Below are 19287 nucleotides of genomic sequence, written 5' to 3' on the forward strand. Positions count from 1 at the left end.
TCTAGTCGGGAGTGGTGCTGACTGAAAACAGATGATTTGGAGCGATTCGCGCGCCATATGTTGGTCATTCTAAGGACTTATTGAACTACCCTCGTATTTGTTAAAATTGTTTACCACTCAAAGATTCGCTGAATAAGAATTTGAGATAATGTATTCAAAGAATCCATGTAATATAGAATTTCAGGGTGGCCGTTTTAATCGACGAAATAAATCCCCGGTCATTTCCCGGTTCACAAACATTTTTCATGGTCAATGAAATTTAAAAAATGGAACACTAAAGCTAAAAAAACTTCCACTTGAGCTAATAAAAACTGACCTTTAAATGAAAGCAATCAAAGTGGTACTGTTAAATTTTTAACTGTTAAAATTGAAATTTAAAAGTTTTTAATTTAAAAATTTGGTATTCAAATGCTCAATAATTTACGAGTATAAAATTGAAGGTACTAACATTTTTCAATATAAAAAAATATAAATCCATGTTATCATTGTCAATGCCTTAAATTAAAACATCCATTGATTTTTTTTCCACAATTTTCAGAAAATCCTGTAAATTTTAGAACATTTCTTCACAATTTCGATGTATAAATAACATTTGAACATTTATTATTGGTAGGAAAAATTTGAGTGATTTCAAGAGATATGTAGAGGTAATATAAACATTTTCTTAAGATTCCTAGGAAAATTAAAAATAACTTTCCCTTTTGAAAAATTATTTCAAGAGAATATTTAAAAAGTTTTTCAGAAATGTAAACAAAATTTTTAAAAAAGATTCTAGAAGATTTTGAGAAAACTTTCAAGTCAAAACAATCACCCTGTATATCTCTTAAAATTACTCAAATTTTTTCTACAAATGTTCATTTGTAAATTATGCATCAAAAATTAAAAATTTCACTTACAAATTAAGCATTTTTCAAATACAACAATTGAAATGGTAACGTTCAAAGTTTAAAGGCTCTTCGAAATTTTAAACATTCCAGGTTTTATATGTCAAACAATTCAGTTAAAATATTTTTTAATTTTAAATATTTGGTTTCAATTTACTTACCTTAAGCAAAAATTCAAATATTGTTAAATATTCAATAATTAATCTGTTTTTAATTAAAATTTTCAAATTGAATGGGTTAAAAATGGAATATTTTCGACTGAAAGAATATTTTTTAGGTAATAAAATCCTTTAATTAAGAATATATTATTATGAACTTATTTTTAAGTTGAAAATAGTTTATAAACGTTCAGTCACACGTTCACATTTGTTTAATGACTAAGATTTTCAAATTGAAACCGTTTAAGTTTTAACGTTAAAATTTTAAAATTCTTCAATTTTGAACTGATTTTAAATCGTTTTTGTTCACTTTTTATTACTTAAAGTACAGATAAATTAAACAATTTTATTTATTTATTTGTTAAATAAAAATGTTTTTATCTAAAATTTTCAACATAAAAGGCTTTTATTTTTTATTTGTTCCAGTCTTTAAGAAAGCATTTACAAATTCTTTAAATTCAAAATGTATGCTTAAAAATAAAAATTTTTAATGGAAAATTTGTAAAGTAAACAAAAATTGAATTACGCATTGTAAGCTAAATAATAGCATAATCGTGGATGGAGTAGCAAATCGTGGAACGTGGACAAATTTTTCTTCTACAAATTTGTAAAATTTCCGGTAAAAAGAAAAGACTCGCTGTCATTTCCTGGGTTTTCCCGATCCAGCGGCCACCCTGAATTTACTATTACTATTAGTAATATTAACGAGCGAGATTCGAAGATTTGAGTGAAAGGTATGTCAATTCAATATTGTGAAAAAAAATGTTTGTAAAATATTTGTACGAAATCATTGAAAATTAATATCTAAAATCTAAAAAATTACATTTCGATCCGATTATCAGTTTTCAATATGAAAATGACTGGAATGTTCAAATAATTGTTAATCGGAAAAGAATGGCGTTTAATTTAATAAAAGCCTTTAATTGCGAATATATTATTATTAAGTTATTTTAAAATTGAAAATAGTTGATAAAGTTTCAATCGCACCTTTCCTTTTTTTAATGAACGAATTAAAAATCGTTTAATAAAATCAATTATAATTTAATTTGTAATATTTAAAGTACAGATCCATTTTAAAAATTACTTTAACAATTATTTATTAATTTGTTTATATTTATAGTTGATAAAAAATACTGTTTTGTATCATCATTTGTCAACTTCAAACGCTTTCAATTTTTAATTAAGTCTTCAAGAATGCACTTAAAAATTTTTTAAATTAAAAATCTATGATTAAAAATAAAAATCTAAAATGAAGAATTTTTAAAGTAAACGATTGTTGAATACCGCATTGAAAAGTGAATTATATCATAATTGAAAAATATTTCAATTCAACTATTTATTTTAAAAACGGTTAAAAGCGAACTGGACAGATTTTTCTTTTGAAAATTTGTAAAATTCCTGGTCAAGAATCTATCTGGGATCTTTTTAAAATAATAGAAGTCTTGGTTAAATCTCTTTAATCTATCCGAAATATTTGCAACATGTTTGAAATTTTTTTAAATCTTTGCGAAATATTTCTTAATATTTGTGAAATTATTTAAATCTTTGGGAAATCATTAAAATCATTGAAATCTTTTAAATCGATCCGAAATCTTTGGGAAATTATTTAAGTCTTTGTGATCGCATTGTGATCTATCTGAAATCTTTATGAAATAATTGAAACCTTTCTGAGATCATTTCAGTTCATATTTAAAATATGTTTGACATATTTTTTAATATTTGTGAAATTATTGAAATCTTTGGAAAATCATTGAAATCTTTATGGCTTCTTTGTAATATACCAAAAATGAACCAACGAAGTGTACATTTTTAATAAAAAAAAAAGATCTATTTTTAACCAAGAAGATTAATTTTATTTAAAAAAAGACCAATTTTCGAAAAATACATCATTTTTCAACTAGAAAAGATCAATTTTCAATTAAAAATATCAATTTTCAGTCCAAAATGAACCAACCAAGTGTACATTTTTATTAAAAAATATCAATTTTCAACTCTGAAGATTAACTTGATGTAAAAAGATCATTTTTCAATTAAAATAAACACAAAAATTAATATAAACATAAAAATAAAATACAAAAAAGACAACATTTAAGGAAAATAGTTAAATCCTCAACCAAACAAGTTTAACTTTCAACCAAGTGTATATTTTTATGAAAAAGGATACATTTTTAACCAAGAAGATTAATTTTCTATAAAAAAAACAAAACTTAAAAAAAAGATTGCTCAACTAGAAAGGATCAATTTTCGATTAAAAATATCAGTTTTCAAACAAAAAAGATTAATTTTCTATCAAAAAAGACAAATTTTCAAGAAATAAATGTTCAACCAAGAAGATTAATTTGATATAAAAAGACCAATTTTCAACAAACACATAATTTTTCAATTAGAAAAAATCAATTTTCAATTAAAAATATTTTTGACATCCGTCAAGTCTTTGTAAAATGTTTAAGATATTGAAAGTATTTTGAAATGTGTAAAATATTTCGAAATCATTCTAATTCTAAAAAAAAAACTGAATTAATATCGAAATTTTCAGCTAATAACTATTATTATTTTTTAAGTAGAATACTGCTACAAAATTTATACAAGATTTTTTCTAAGCAAAATTCGAGTTTTAATGAAATTATTGTTTTAAGAACAAAGAAATTATTCAAATTCAAGGTTATCGTAAAAAATTAAAAATACAAATTTTCAAACCAAAAATTATACAGTAAGTTTTTAGTTAAAAAAATTTTTAAAAAAGTTTTTCTAAAAGTAATAGTCAATTAAGTTAACCAAAGAGTTGAATTTTCAACTAAAATTATGAATTTTCAGCTAAAAGTAAAAAATTCAACGAAATGATTGAATCTTCAATCAAATCACTTTTATTTCTAACCACGTGTGACTGCTTAAGTAAAAAAGAATATATTTTTAGACAAGAAGATTAGTTTTCTATAAAAAAATACCACATTTTAACAAATACATGATTTTACAACTAGAAAAGATCATTTTTCAATAAAAAATACCAATTTTCAACCAAAAATGAACCAACCAATTGTACATTTTCAATAAAAAAGGATACATTTTCAACTCAGAAGATTAACTTTATATAAAAAGACCAATTTAAAAAAACCATGATTTTGTAACTAGACAAGATCAACTTTCAATTAAAAATACCAATTTTCAATCAAAAACTATACAGTTAAGTTTTCCGTTAAAAGATTGATTAAAAATTTTTTTTAAGGAAATAGTCAATGAAGTCAACCAAAGTGATGAATTTACAACTAAAATTATGAATCTTCAGACAAAAAATTAACAAAATGGTTGAATCTTCGACCAATACAGTTTTATTTCCAACTAAGTGTGCATTTTTAATCAAAACGAATAAGTGTTCAAACAAAAAGATTAGTTTCCTATAAAAAAACACAAATTTTCAACAAATACATCATTTTTCAACTAGAAAGGATCAATTTTCGATTAAAAATATCACTTTTCAAACAAACAAATTAATTTTCTATAAAAAAGACACATTTTTAACAAATACATGATTTTTCAACTAGGAGAATCAATTTTGCATTGAAAATATCAATTTTCAGTAAATAATAAACCAAGTGTACATTTTTAATAAAAAGGGATACATTTTCAACTCAGAAGATTAACTTGATATAAAAAGACCAAAATAAAAAAAAACACATGATCTTGTAACTAGACAAGATCAATTTTCAATTAAAAATACCAATTTTCTATTGAAAATATGAATTTTTAACGAAAAATTATACAGTTAAGCGTTCAGCTTAAAAAATTAATTTAGAAAAACGATTTTTAAAGGAAATAGTCAATTAAGTCATCCAAAGAGTTGAATGTTCAACTGAAATTATGAATCTTCAACCAAAAAAGTCAAAAATTCAACAAAATAGTTCAATCGTCGACCAAAACAGTTTTATTTCCAACCAAGCGTGCAGTTTTAATCAACATGAATACATTTTCAAACAAGAAGATTAGTTTTCTAAAAAAAAAACACACACATTTTCAACAAATACAGGATTTTTGAACTAGAAAATATCAGTTTTCAATTGAAAATACCAATTTTCAACAAAAAATAAACCAACCAAGCGTAAATTTTAACAAAAAAGCATAAACTTTTAACCAAGAAGAAAAATTTTATTTTTTAATTAATTATAAAAATTATTTTAAAAAATCTGCCCGCTTCGCAGGCACATTCTCATCGTTCGCAAGTTTGAGCGTGCGACGGTTGAATCTTGCGCTTCGTGCTCGAATATTTATTCTTTGCATTTGGAATGCTTCAATGTTATTTTTCACGACTAAAACAAAAAGTACACGTCCTATTAAGAAGTGATTCTTAACGAAATTGCAGACTTTTTGGGATAACAATTTCTGTTAATTCATCTTTTTTCGTGCCCTACATATGGTAGTTTGACCACAAAATGGAATCTTTTTGATTTTTCATTATTTTTTGTGCAATCAAAATTTGAATTTTTGATTTTTGAAGAAAATCAAAAAATTTGTTATTATAATTTTGCAGGGCTTTCAAAAAGAAATGTTTTTCTTCTCTTCGATTTTTTTCATATCGTGCGTTTTTTGGCTTAAAATTTCGATTTTCGGCTGATTAAAATTTTTTCGAAAATCCTATAATTCTGAGAATTTTCTTTTTATCGAAAAAAGTCATTAGGATAAATTGTTTGTCCATTCTAATACTATAAATATCCGTACATAGAATTTTAAAATTCTGGAAAAAATGGTCTCAAAAATTTTCAAAATGCACTCACTTTTTGAATTTTTATCAAAAATGTTTGGTTAAAGAACTCGTCAGGACCTCAAGAAAGTGTGCCAAAGATGGGTCTTTGTAAAATGTGAAAAATATTTAAAGTATTTTCAAATTTTTGAAATACTTTAAAATCATTCTGATTCTGAAAAAAACCCTGAATTAACATAGAAATTTTCAATTAATAATTAATATAATTTCAAAGTTGAATATCACAAAAAAATAGATACAAGATTTTTTCTAAACGAGATTCGCGTTTCAATAAAATTACTGTTTTGAGAGCAAAAGAAACTATTTAAATTCAAGTTTTTCGTGAAAAATTCAAGGAAATTTCCATGGTTTCAAGGTTTTTAAGGCTTTCAAGGTCGTTGAACATCCTGAAAGTTAAGTTCTATGTTGAAAAAAAAAAGAATAAGATAAACATAGAAAAAAAAGAGGAAACTAGGTGAAAAAAACTGTGATATCTGATAATAAAATACCTTCTTGGCAGCTCCCGCACTAGTGAGATGCATCAATTCAATTTCCAAGGGCGAATAGGGTCCCCTCAAGACCACATTTTTATGACACTCCTTTCTATCCGGAGGTTCAGGATAAAAGTCGGACAAGTAATACTGATCGTACTGCGCCTCCTCATAAAATACTTTTTGTGCCGTAATCATGTCCTCATGATGCAGACGAAGTTCATGATTCGAGCGTGAGAGATAATCCTCCTCCTTATGCTCAGCATATCGCTGTTTGATCAGATGATCATTCACGTTGAACTTTTGAATATTATTGCCAGATCCACTCACGCAGAGGAGCGTCAGCGAGACAACGCTGTTTACCACCGAAAACACTTCGCCAAAGATGTTCCTCCGCTTTCCATTCTCGTCCGACTGCAGCACTTTCCAGAATTCTTTCCGAGCCTCCTGGGACCACTGGCCGGTGACATTCGACATGAAAGTTGGCCGGATATTCGCGAGAATGCACTCGATCGCCTGGGCTGGCAAATTGAACATTTCAATCAAATCCTCCTCGTCCTCGCCGAAGGCTCTCAACTGACGGAGATCGCTCATTTTTACGATTGCCGTTTTCCCCGTGTCGACAAACAACACCTGAGCGAGTTTGACATTCGCGTCCTGAGAGTAGCTCTGAATCACGGCTCGATTGTAAATACCTTGACGGACGTTGGGCGCGAATACGAGGGTTCCCACGCCGGTGAGAGAAGTCACCGGAAGCAGGAGATCGTTATTTTCGTTGACGGCCCGCAGAATTTCGTTTAGCTTGATCTTGGAGGAATGTTCGATCATTTGCGCCCAGAAATGACCGGGATTTATGATCTCTGTGATCACCAAGGGAATCATGGTGATGTCGAGCCCAGGCAAAGCTGGTCTGATGCCGAAATTCTTCTTTCGCTCAAAGACCTGTGGCTTCACATCGAAGAACGTTTGACTGCTGTCGCGAATCAAATTTAACCTCTGCGCTTCCGCGTTTGCTACTTTTTCATCCAAAACCTGTACCGTTATTGGCGTGTTGATTCTTCTCAACTTCAGAGCTCTGCAAATTTTATATTATAAAATAAAAGAGAATATATCAGAGTCTTCTTAAGACATTTTTTGCATTGAATAAAATGTATAAAATGTATTTTCAACAAGATGGTTAAAGTTTAAACTATAAAGATAATTTTTCGATAAAAAGATGAATTTTAAATAAAATTGTTTAATTTTGAATCAAAAGTTTCATTTCCCACCAAAACTGGCGAATTTTTAACAAAATTTTATCAATTTTACGATAAAAAGATAAATTTTCTACCAGAAAAGACGAGTTTTAAACAAAATATATCAATTTTTTATCAAGTGGATGAATTTTCTACCAAGAAGATTCATTTTCTAATTGAAAAGAATTTTCTACCAGAAAATATAAATTTTTAACAAAATACATTAATTGTTAACCAAATAGATAAATATTCAACCGTAAGATTGATTTCCTATTAAAAAAGACGAATTTTCAACAAATTGCATAAATTTTCAACTAAAAGGATGAATTTTCTACTAAAAAAGATAAATTTTTCACAAAATACATATATTTTAAACCAAATAAATGAATTTTCTACTAGGAAAAACGACTTTTTAATAAAATGCATATATTTTTTAACAAATAGAATAATTTTCAACAAAGAAGATTTATTTTCTGATAAAAAAGATGAATTTTCAACAAATTGTATAAATTTTCCGATAAAAAGATGAATTTTCTACCAGGAAAGACGAGTTTTAAACAAAATATATCAATTTTTTATCAAGTGGATGAATTTTCTACCAAGAAGATTCATTTTCTAATTAAAAAGAATTTTCTACCAGAAAATATAAATTTCTAACAAAATACATTAATTGTTAACCAAATAGATAAATATTCAACCGTAAGATTGATTTCCTACTAAAAAAGACGAATTTTCAACAAATCGCATAAATTTTCAACTAAAAGGATGAATTTTCTACCAGAAAAGACGAGTTTTTAACAAAATACATCAATTTTTAACCAAGTGGATGAATTTTCTACCAAGAAGATTCATTTTTTAATTAAAAAGAATTTTCTACCAGAAAATATAAATTTTTAACAAAATACATTAATTGTTAACCAAATAGATAAATATTCAACCGTAAGATTGATTTCCTACTAAAAAAGACGAATTTTCAACAAATTGCATAAATTTCCAACTAAAAGGATGAATTTTCTACTAAAAAAGATAAATTTTTCATAAAATACATATATTTTAAACCAAATAAATGAATTTTCTACTAGGAAAAACGACTTTTTAACAAAATGCATATATTTTTTAACAAATAGAATAATTTTCAACCAAGAAGATTTATTTTCTGATAAAAAAGATGAATTTTCAACAAATTGTATAAATTTTCCGATAAAAAGATTAATTTTCTACTAGAAAAGACGAGTTTTTATCAAAATGCATCAATTTTTAACCCAGTAGATGAATTTGCTATCCAGATAATTTATTTTATAATCAAAAAGAAAAATTTCAACGAATTGTGTAAATTTTCAACCCAAAGGATGAATTTTCTACTAAAAAAAAAAAAACGATTTTTTAACAAATTGCAGAAATTTCTAACCAAATAAATAAATATTCAACCAACAAGATTCATTTTTTAATAAAAAAGAAGAATCTTTAATAAATTGCTTACATTTTCAACTAAATGTATGAATTTTCTACTAAAAGACAAATTTGTCAAATATAGCAAATTTTTAACCAAATAGATCAACTTTCAACCAAGAAGATTAATTTTCTAATAAAAAAGACGAATTTTCAACAAATCGTATAAATTTTCAACACAAAGTATGAATTTTCTACTAAAAAAGGCGAAATTTTAACAAATTTCAGAAATTTCTAACCAATCAAATAAATTTTCAACCAAGAATATTAATTTTGTAATAAAAAAGAAAAATGTTCAATAAATTGCATAAATTTTAAACCAAAAGGATTAATTTTCTAGTAAAAAGGCGAATTTTTCACAAAATACATAAATTTTTAACGAAATAAATTCATTTTCTTCAGGAAAGACAAGTTTTCAATAAAATAAATAAATTTTTAACCAAATGGATCAACTTTCAACCAAGAAGATTAATTTTCTAATAAAAAAGGCGAATTTTCAACAAATTGCATAAATTTTTAACATAAAGGATGAATCTTCTACTAAAAAAGGCGAAGTTTTAAAAAAAATTTCAGAAATTTCTATCCAAATAAATAAATTTTCAACCGAGAATATTAATTTTTTAATAAAAAAAAATCTTCAATAAATTGAATAAATTTTAAACCAGAAGGATTAATTTTCTAGTAAAAAGACGAATTTCTCACAAAGTACAAACATTTTGAACCAATCAAATGAATTTTCTACGAGAAAAGAAAACTTTTCAACAAAATACATTTTTTAAAAAATAGATGAATTTTTAACCAAGAAGAATAATTTTATAAGATAAAAGAAAAATTTTCAACAAATTGGATACATTTTCTACTAAAAAAGTCAAATTTTTAACAAAATATAATAAATTTTTAACTAAATTAAATTATTTTCTACCAGAAGAGACAAGTTTTCAACAAAATACATAAAGTTTTAACCGAATAGATGAATTTTCAACAAAGATATTTTAGGATAGACTAAATCGTACAAAATGTATTTTCAACAAAATAGATGAAGTTTCAACTAAAAAAATCATTTTTCTACGAAAAAAGACGCATCTTCAATAAATTGCATAAATTTTCCATCAAAAAGATGAATTTTATACTAAAAAAGACGAATTTATATCAAAATACATAGATTTTTAACCAAAAAAATTTCAAAACAAGAAGATTAATTTTCTGATAAAAAACAGGACTTTTCAACAAAATATATAAATTTTTAACTAAATTAATTAATTTTCTACCAGAAGAGACAAGTTTTCAATCAAATCCGTAAATTTTTACCCAAATAGATGAATTTTCAACCAAGAAGATTAATTTTCTAGTAAAAAAAAAGAATTCTCAACAAATTGCACAAATTTTGAACCAAATACATAAATTTTTAAATAAATAAATTTCTAAACAAGAAGGTTGATTTTCTAATAAAAAAGAAGTTTTACCAAAATACATAGATTTTGAACCAAATAGATGAATTTTCAAACAAGAAAATTTTGGATAGACTAAATTGTACAAAATGTATTTTCAACAAAATAGTTGAAGTTTCAAATAAAAAGGAAAATTTTTCACTAAAAAACGATGAATTTTTAACAAAATAGTTAAATGTTCAACAAATTTCATACATTTTCCACCAAAAAAGATTAATTTTATACTAAAAAAAGTTGAATTTTTAACAAAATGCATACATTTTTAATCAAATAAATAAATTTCCAATCAAGAAGATTGATTTTATAATAAAAAATAGGAAGTTTAAAAAAATTGCATAAATTTTCAATTAAAAGGATTAGTTTTCTACTAAAAATGTGAATTTTTCACGAAATACATACATTTTTAACAAGATAAATTAATTTTCTACAGGAAAGACAAGTTTTCAAGAAAACACATACATTTTTAACCAAATAGATGAATTTTCAACCAAGAAGATTAATTTTTTTGTTTAAAAAGATGAATTAAAAAAAAATACATTTTAACAAAACAGATGAACTTTAAACCAAGAAGATTATTTTTCTAATAAAAAAAAAGAATTTTCAACAAATTGCATAAATCTTTAACCAAGTAAATGCATTTTCTACCCGAAAATACGAGTTTTTAACAAAAATACATATATTTTTAACCAAATAAAGGTTAGAAATTCAACTATTTTGTTAAAAATCGAATTATTTCTGAAAAATTCGTCTTTTTTACTGAAAAATTCATCATTTGTTTGTTCATGAAGTTTTTTATTGAAAATAATTTTTTTTTAATTCGTATTTATGTGTTGAAAATTAATTTCTTTGGATATAACACAGTGGCCGTTTTAACCAAAGAAAACAATTCCTGGTCATTTCCCGGTTCGCAAACATGTTTCACGGTTAAGGGAAGTAAAAACATCTAATTTTAAAGCTAAAAAATGCTCCGTTTGAAGTAATAAAAACTGAGCTCTGAAAGTGGAATTCTTGAATTTTAAACTTTTAAAACTGAAGTTTACAAATAGTTTAATTCAAAAATTTTGTATTCAAAAGCTCAATAATTTACACGTATAAAATGGAAACTACTAACACTTTTCAACTGAACAATTAAAATTTAAAATCAGTTAAACTGCCAAATTAAAACTTTTGTAAATTATAGAGTTCCGAGATTCAGATTCAGTTCATAAAATGTAAATCCACTTTATCATTTTCAATGCTTTAAATTGAAGAATCAACTAATGAATTTAAACAATTTTTAAATTAAAAGCTTCATTATTTTAATTTAAAATATTTTTAAAACCCTTAAAATGCTTTAAAACTGTATTTAAAAAATTTTGAAACATCTACATGTTGTTTTAAATTTTTTCGAATTTTAAATTATTTTTGTAATATTTTCCGAAATTCCAAACAATTTTTAGAATGATTGGAATTTTTTCTAAACATTTTTTATTCAATTCTGCCAAATTAAACAAATTTCCTTAAAATATTCCACATTCATTTTAGATAACATTCTAAATCTTTTTAAACACTCACTTCAAAAAAATGTTCAAAATATAAAATAATTTTCAATATTCTTAGGAAATGATTTTTATTCTTTTTTATTTATCTTTTTATATTTATTCTTTATTTTATTTTTAATCCTTTATAAATTATTAATTAATATAAATTATTATATATTTTTAAATTATTAAAAATATCTTTAGCCTACTCGATTTTTTTCTAAAAATAAGATGTGTTAATTGTTATTTATACATCCAAATACAACATTTTGATTTAAAAATTAAAATGTTTGTTAAATAGAACAATTAAAATTGTACCGTTCGAAGTTTTTTTTTTGGTTTAGTTTTGAATATTTAATTTATAATTACGGATTTTAAATGTACAGTCAGATATTTCTAAATATTAAGTAATTATTCTTTTTCTTAATTAAAAAATTTCAAATTGAACGGTTTATTAATGGAATATTTTAGGCTGAAATGATATTTGAAAATTGGAAATAATTTATAAAGTTTCAATCAGGCATTTACATTTTTTAACTAATAAGACTTCCCAATTGAGACAGTTTATTTTTTAACGTTGAAATCTGGAAATTCTAAAATTGTGAACTCATTCCGCATCGTCTTGCAAAATAAATTATTATTCACTTTTTAAATTCTAAAGTACAGTTCAATATTAAAAACCATGAATTAATTTATACCTTCTGTTGACGAACCAACAATTTTTTATCAAAAATATTTTTAAATGCTTCTAATTTTTAATTGTTTAAGTCTATAAAATTGCATTTTAAGATTCTGTAAATTAAGATGTGCGCTTAAAAATTATTATTCACTTTTTCATTCTTAAAGTAAAATTCAATTTTTAAAATCATGAATTAATTTACATTCACAGCTGATCACCTGGAAAATTTTTTTATCAAAAATCTTTGATTTTAAACGCATCTAACTTTTAATTGTTTAACCCTTTGAAACTGCATTTTGAAATTCTTTAAATTAAACTATATGCTTAAAAATTAAAAACCTAAAATGGAAAATTTTTTAAGTAAAATAATTTTCGAATTAAGCATTCTAAATTGAATGATATCATAATTGATAAAAATCAAAATTTAACCAATTATTTAAAAAACGGTTGAAATCTAAGTTGGAACAGATTTTTGTTCTAAAAATTTGTAAAATTCCCGGTCAAAAATAAATTCACTATTATTTCCCGGGTTTTCCGGTCTCATAAAATTCCCGGTTTTTTCAGACAAAAATTTTTTTTTTTATTTATAAATTCAGGGTAATAAACAATAAACATGGAAGGTAATAACACTTTTCTAATAAACAATTTTAAATTAAATGCACATAAACTGCAAAATTCAACATTTTTAACTTTTTATAAATTATAGAGTTTAAAGATTTAGATTAAGTTAGAAAAAAATAAATTCACGTCAACATTTTAAATACTCTAAATTAAAGAATAAATTAACTTAAAAATAATATCAAAAGAATATTATTTTTATTAATTTTAAGCCAGAAACATTAAAAATTGAAAAAAATTAATTTTCTTTCAACTTAACACTTCTTAAATTAGAAGTTGCATTATTTTTATTTTAAAAAGTTTAGGCATCCTTGAAAAGTTTTAAAATTTTATTTCAAAATCGCGACATATCTAAAAGTTGCTTTAAATTTTAAAAAATTTTAAATTATGTTTGATATTTTTTTTCCGAACTTCTAAATATCTTTTAAAATTAATTGAATTTCTCCTAAAAGTTTTAGAAAATACTAGAAATTAAAAAAAAAATTAATTTGGATAGATTAATAACAATTAAACATTTATTATTTGTGGAAAAAATTAGAGTAATTTTAAGAGATATTTAGAAGTTTTAAAAAGATTAAAAATTAATTTAAAACTTGAAATGATTTTAAATAATTTGAACGAAGTGCGTGTGTACCAACAAAATTCGGCTATTCGTACCGAAATTTCGATGTAAATCCCTATAGCTTAATTTAAAACGAAACGTAGATTTTTTCAGATTTCGAACAAAAAATTTAGAAGCTTTTTAAGAATTGTGACATTTTCTGAAGATTCCTAGGAAAATTGAAAAGAATTTTTCATTTTGCAGAATTACTATTACAGAATATTTAAAAATATTTTAAAAGAATTTCAAAAATGTTAAAAAGAACCTGGAAGATTTTAAGGATTTTTTTTTAATTTGCAGGAATTTCTAAAAATTTTACGAAAAATTAGATTAATTTGATTTTAGTTTTCATTTTCATTTCATATTTATTTTAAAAGTTCTGAAAAATAAATTCACTCACTTTAATTACTGAATAAATAAGAAATTACTAAATATCGCTTAAAATTAAAAATAATTTGTTTTACAAATATTATGGGTTCAGTTATTACTTAAACATCAAAATTCAACAATTTCACTTACAAACTAAACATTTTTTTAAAATAGAACAATTAAAATTTTAACGTTAAAAGTTTAAAAGCTTTTTAAAATTCTAACGATTCAAATGTTTCTATTTCACACAATTCATTTTTAAATTGTTTACTTTTAAATATTTGGCTCCAATTTACTCATCTTAAATCAACAGTCAAATATTGCTAATTATTAAAGAATTATTCTTTTCCTTATTTAAAATTTATTTTTGAATTGAATGGATTAAAAATTGAATATTCTTGACTAAAACAATATTTTTTAATTTAATGAAAGCCTTATATTACGAGTGACGGATTTAGAATCATTTTTTCCAGTCAATTATTTTTTAGTTTTTTATACTTAAAGTACAAATCCATTAAAAAAAAACTAATTTCTTTCTTTTTGCAGTTCTTAAGATAAAATTGTTTTTTATCAAAAAATTTTAACTTCAAACGCTTTTAATTATTAATTATTTGAGTCTTCAAGACTGCACTTTAAAATTCTTTAAATTAAAAATATACGCTTTAAAATAAAAATCTAAAATGGAACATTTTAAAATTCTTCGTATTGAAATCAATCGTTTATCAGCAATAATTAGGATAAAGAGTGTAAAATCTGAAATTACCTGTAGACGGCCAAAGAGACTTTTCCGATAACATCAGGAGCTTTGTTCTCTCTTGTTTGATTCCTCTCGCTATTCCAAAAGTGCACGTAGACACGACTGGACTGATCGAAAGAAACGATAATTTTGCCAACCGAAGAAGGAGAGCATTCTTTAAAAATTTCTTGGATTCGTCTTGCGTAAAGTGGTCCAGGTTGATTGATAGGCCATCCTTGCAAATAAACTGTTTTAGCCGGATCCAGGCCTGACACGAGTTTCACAGCATCCTTCTCGTCCATCAGTCGATTTTTCGCACTTTTCACGAAATAATTGGGATAAAATGCACCCGCAATTACCACTTTCTGGACAAACGCCCGCTCGGTTTCTGTCCAGACGACTCGATTTTCCCCAATACTGTCTACAATTCCCAGATTTTCTAATCGTTTTGTCACTTCCTTGGCGAAGTGATCTATTTCTCGTAACATTCTTAGTTGAATGAAATGTCGGTGCGCCCAGTTCTTTTCCTGCTCGCTGCTGGTGATCCGACGACTCGCTTTTTCTTGTTGCCAAACCTATCAAAAATAATGTGAAAATTGGGAGTGATTAATTTTGCGTTTTCTTTAATTTCAGGCCTCGGACTCACTTCAGAAAAAAATTATCATCTTCCAATTAACCCTCTCAACGTATACTAGTGCGAATTCGCACCAAACAATTTTTTTTTCAAGTTGCTGGCTGTTTCCTATTCGCTTCGCTCCTCCCTATTATACATGGTCGATAAGTACGCATCATTTGTGACTTGACTGTGGAAGAAGTAATTTGGTGCGAATTCGCACTAGTGTACGGTTGGTGTGTACAGCATCGTTGCCGTCTCCAGATCATCAAATTGGTGGATTTTGGTGTGGGTCACTAACATTTTCATTAAAAGTAAGTAAATTCAACCATTTTTTACAATATTGGCAGACCCTTATACATTTAATAAATTAAATTGAGAAGAAAAAAAATTTTTGCATGCGATCACCATCATAAATTAATTTGATATTTTTAATGAAATTTTTGCACTATTTCGTAATGTATTTTTAATAATAATAAATAATAATGATCAATCATTATTTATTAATTAATGTTTCAGAATGAGTGTGCGATGATCATCGTGTAGCTATCTGTGTTGGATGCAAGCGTTTTGTCGAAAATTAATTGTAAACCATTTTGTCGTATTTTTTAACTACTTCACAGATTTTTAATGATAAAAAAATGGTTTCATTGCATTTTATTGTTATTTAATATGTTCACTTTTATTTGTCCACTCTAAAATCACGTAATTCCCATTTCGAAAGGGACTAAGAAATCGCATTACTTTTGTTGAATTTTGTTGAAATGCAAAAAATGCGGGTTTTTAAAGAAAACAAATCACTTAAAAAACATAATTTGTTTATAACATTTTTTTATAACATGACGTATTTTTTCGTCAATTTCAATTGCAACAGTGTATTCAACGGGAAATTTTACCCTAAAATCATATACCAATATATATGTTTCAAACATTTTTTCGATCTATAAATCAGCTGCTGAAATAGTGAAATCCCAATTCGCACTAGTGTACTAGGTGATAGTTTTATTATAAATAGTTTAAAAATCCCTAAAATTCTTTAAAATTTTATTTCAAAATCTTAAAAAATTTACAAGTTGTTTGACATTAAAAAAAAATTATTTTTCTAGAACTTCTAAACATCTTTTAAAGAGATTCGAATTTTTCCTAAACTTTTTTTTTTAATCCTACCAAATTGATCAAAATTTCCTTAAAATCTTCCACATTCATTTTAAATAATTTTGTAAATCTTTCTAAATCTTTTTAAATATTCTCTCAAAATTGATTTTTTCGGAATAAAAAATAATTTTCAATTTCTCTAGGAAATGTTTATTCTTCTGAAGCCTTTCAAAATTCTTAAAAAGCTTCTAAACGCCGAAATTTTGGTACGATAGCTGGATTTTGTCGGTATACATATACATTTGGTTTGAATTATTTGAAATCATTTTAAATTTTTAATTAATTTTGAATTTTTTCAAAGCTTCGAAATTTAGTTTTCTTGTTTGATTAAACTTTTAACGTTAAAACTTGAAAATTCTAAAATTGTGAACTGATTCCGAATCGTATTGTAAAATCAATTATTATTCACCTAAGAAAATTAAAAAAAAAAAACAACTTTCAACAAAAAATAATACAATTCAATCTTCAACCAAAAGACGAAAATTTAACAAAATAGTTGAATCCTCAGTCAAAACAGTGTAATTTCCAACCAAGTTTGCATTTTGATTGAAAAAGGATAATTTTTCAACCAAGCAGATTCATTTTTGATTAAAAAAAAAATATAAAAATTTTCAACAAATACCTGAGTTTTCAAATAGAAAAGATCAATTTTGGATTAAAAAAAACTATTCATTTTTAATCAAAAATGAACTAAGTCTACATTTTTGATCAAAAAGGCTAAATTTGCAAACAAGAAGATGAAATTACTATGAAGAAATACAAATTTTCAACAAATACATGATTTTTCAACTAGAAAAGATCATTTTTCAATTAAAAATACCAATTTTCAACTAAAAATTATACAGTGAAATTTGAAGTTACAAAGCTAATTTTTAAAAAACAAACTATTTTTTAACGAAATAGTCGATTCATTCAAAGAAATAATTAATTAATTTCCAGCCAAAATGGAACCAGCCAAGAGTAAATTTGTCATAAAAAAGAATAAATTTTCAAGAAAGAAGATTAATTTTATATAAAAAAAGACAAATTTTCAACAAATTCCTGATTTTTCAACTAGAAAAGATCAATTTTCCATTTAAAATATCAATTTTCAGCCAAAATGGAACCAACCAAGAGTAATTTTTTAATCAAAAAGGAAAAATGTTCAAGAATGAAAATAAATTTTCGAGAAAAAAGATTAATTTTATATAAAAAAATAATACATTTTCAAGAAACATCTGATTTTTAACTAGAACATATTAATCTTTGATTGAAAATATCCTTTTTCAACCCAGAAGATTAATTTTTTATAAAAAAAGACGACGAATTTTTAACAAATACATGATATTTCAATTAGAAAAGATCAATTTTTTATTAAAAATATCAATTTTCAGCAAAAATGCAATCAACCAAGAGTAAATTTTTAATCAAAAAGGATAAATTTTCAAGAAAGAAGATTAATGTTACATATAAAAAATGATAAATTTTCAACAAATACCTGATTTTCAACTAAAAATATTAATTTTTGATTAAAAATATCAGTTTTCAACCCAGAAGATTAATTTTCTATGAAAAAAGACGAAGAATTTTCAACAAATACAGAATTTTTTAACTAGAAAAGATAAAATTTCCATTAAAAATATCAATTTTCAGCCAAAATGGAACCAACCAAGAGTAAATTTTCAATCAAAAAGGATAAATTTTCAAGAAAGAAAATTAATTTTATATAAAAAAAGACGAATTTTGAACAAATACATGACTTTTCGAGTTTTTCAAATTTTATATAAAAATACGAATTTTCAACAAATACATGATTTTTCAATTAGAAAAAATCAATTTTCCATTAAAAATATCAATTTTCAGCCAAAATAGAACCAACGAAGAGTACATTTTTAATCAAAAAGGATAAATTTGCAAGAAAGAAGATTAATTTTATATAAAAAAAGACGAATTTTCAACAAATACATAATTTTTCAAATAGAAAAGATCAATTTTCAACTAAAAATTATGAATCTTCAACCAAAAAAGACCAAATTTCAACACAATAGTTAAATCCTAAACCAAACCAGTTCAATTTTTGATTAAAAATATCAGTTTTCAACAAAAAAGTTTATTTTCTATTAAAAAATACGAATTTTCAATAAATACATGATTTTTCAATTAGAAAAAATCAATTGTCCATTAAAAATATCAATTTTCAGCCAAAATGGAACCAACCAAGAGTCAATTTTCAATCAAAAAGGATAAATTTTCAAGAAAGAAGATTAATTTTCTATAAAAAAAGACCAATTTTTAATGAATACATGATTTTTCAAATAGAAAAGATCAATTTTCAATTAAAAATACCAATTTTCAACTAAAAATTATGAATCTTCATCCCACAAAGACAAAATTCAACATAATAGTTAAATACTAAACCAAACCAGTTCAATTTTTGATTAAAAATATCAGTTTTCAACAAAAAAGTTTATTTTCTATAAAAAAAAAGAATTTTCAACAAATACCTAATTTTCAACTAGAACATATTAATTTTTCATTAAAAATATCAATTTTCAGACCAGAAGATTAATTTTCTATTAAAAAAGACGACGAATTTTCAACAAATACATGATTTTTCAAC

General features: G+C 24.4%; 1 protein-coding gene across 1 annotated transcript in view; it reads right to left on the reverse strand.

Annotated features, from left to right (window-relative positions):
• Positions 1–19287, reverse strand: part of LOC117172534 (probable ATP-dependent RNA helicase spindle-E) — a 54624-nt gene that overhangs the window by 15745 nt on the left and 19592 nt on the right. Inside the window, exons 7-8 of the mRNA XM_033360569.1 lie at positions 14948–15495; positions 6284–7340 (exon numbers count right to left, since the gene is read on the reverse strand). Coding sequence (XP_033216460.1) covers positions 6284–7340; positions 14948–15495 — 1605 coding nt within the window. The remainder of the gene's footprint in view (positions 1–6283; positions 7341–14947; positions 15496–19287) is intronic.

The sequence above is a fragment of the Belonocnema kinseyi genome, chromosome 5 (assembly GCF_010883055.1).
Source record: "Belonocnema kinseyi isolate 2016_QV_RU_SX_M_011 chromosome 5, B_treatae_v1, whole genome shotgun sequence".
NCBI lineage: Eukaryota > Metazoa > Arthropoda > Insecta > Hymenoptera > Cynipidae > Belonocnema > Belonocnema kinseyi.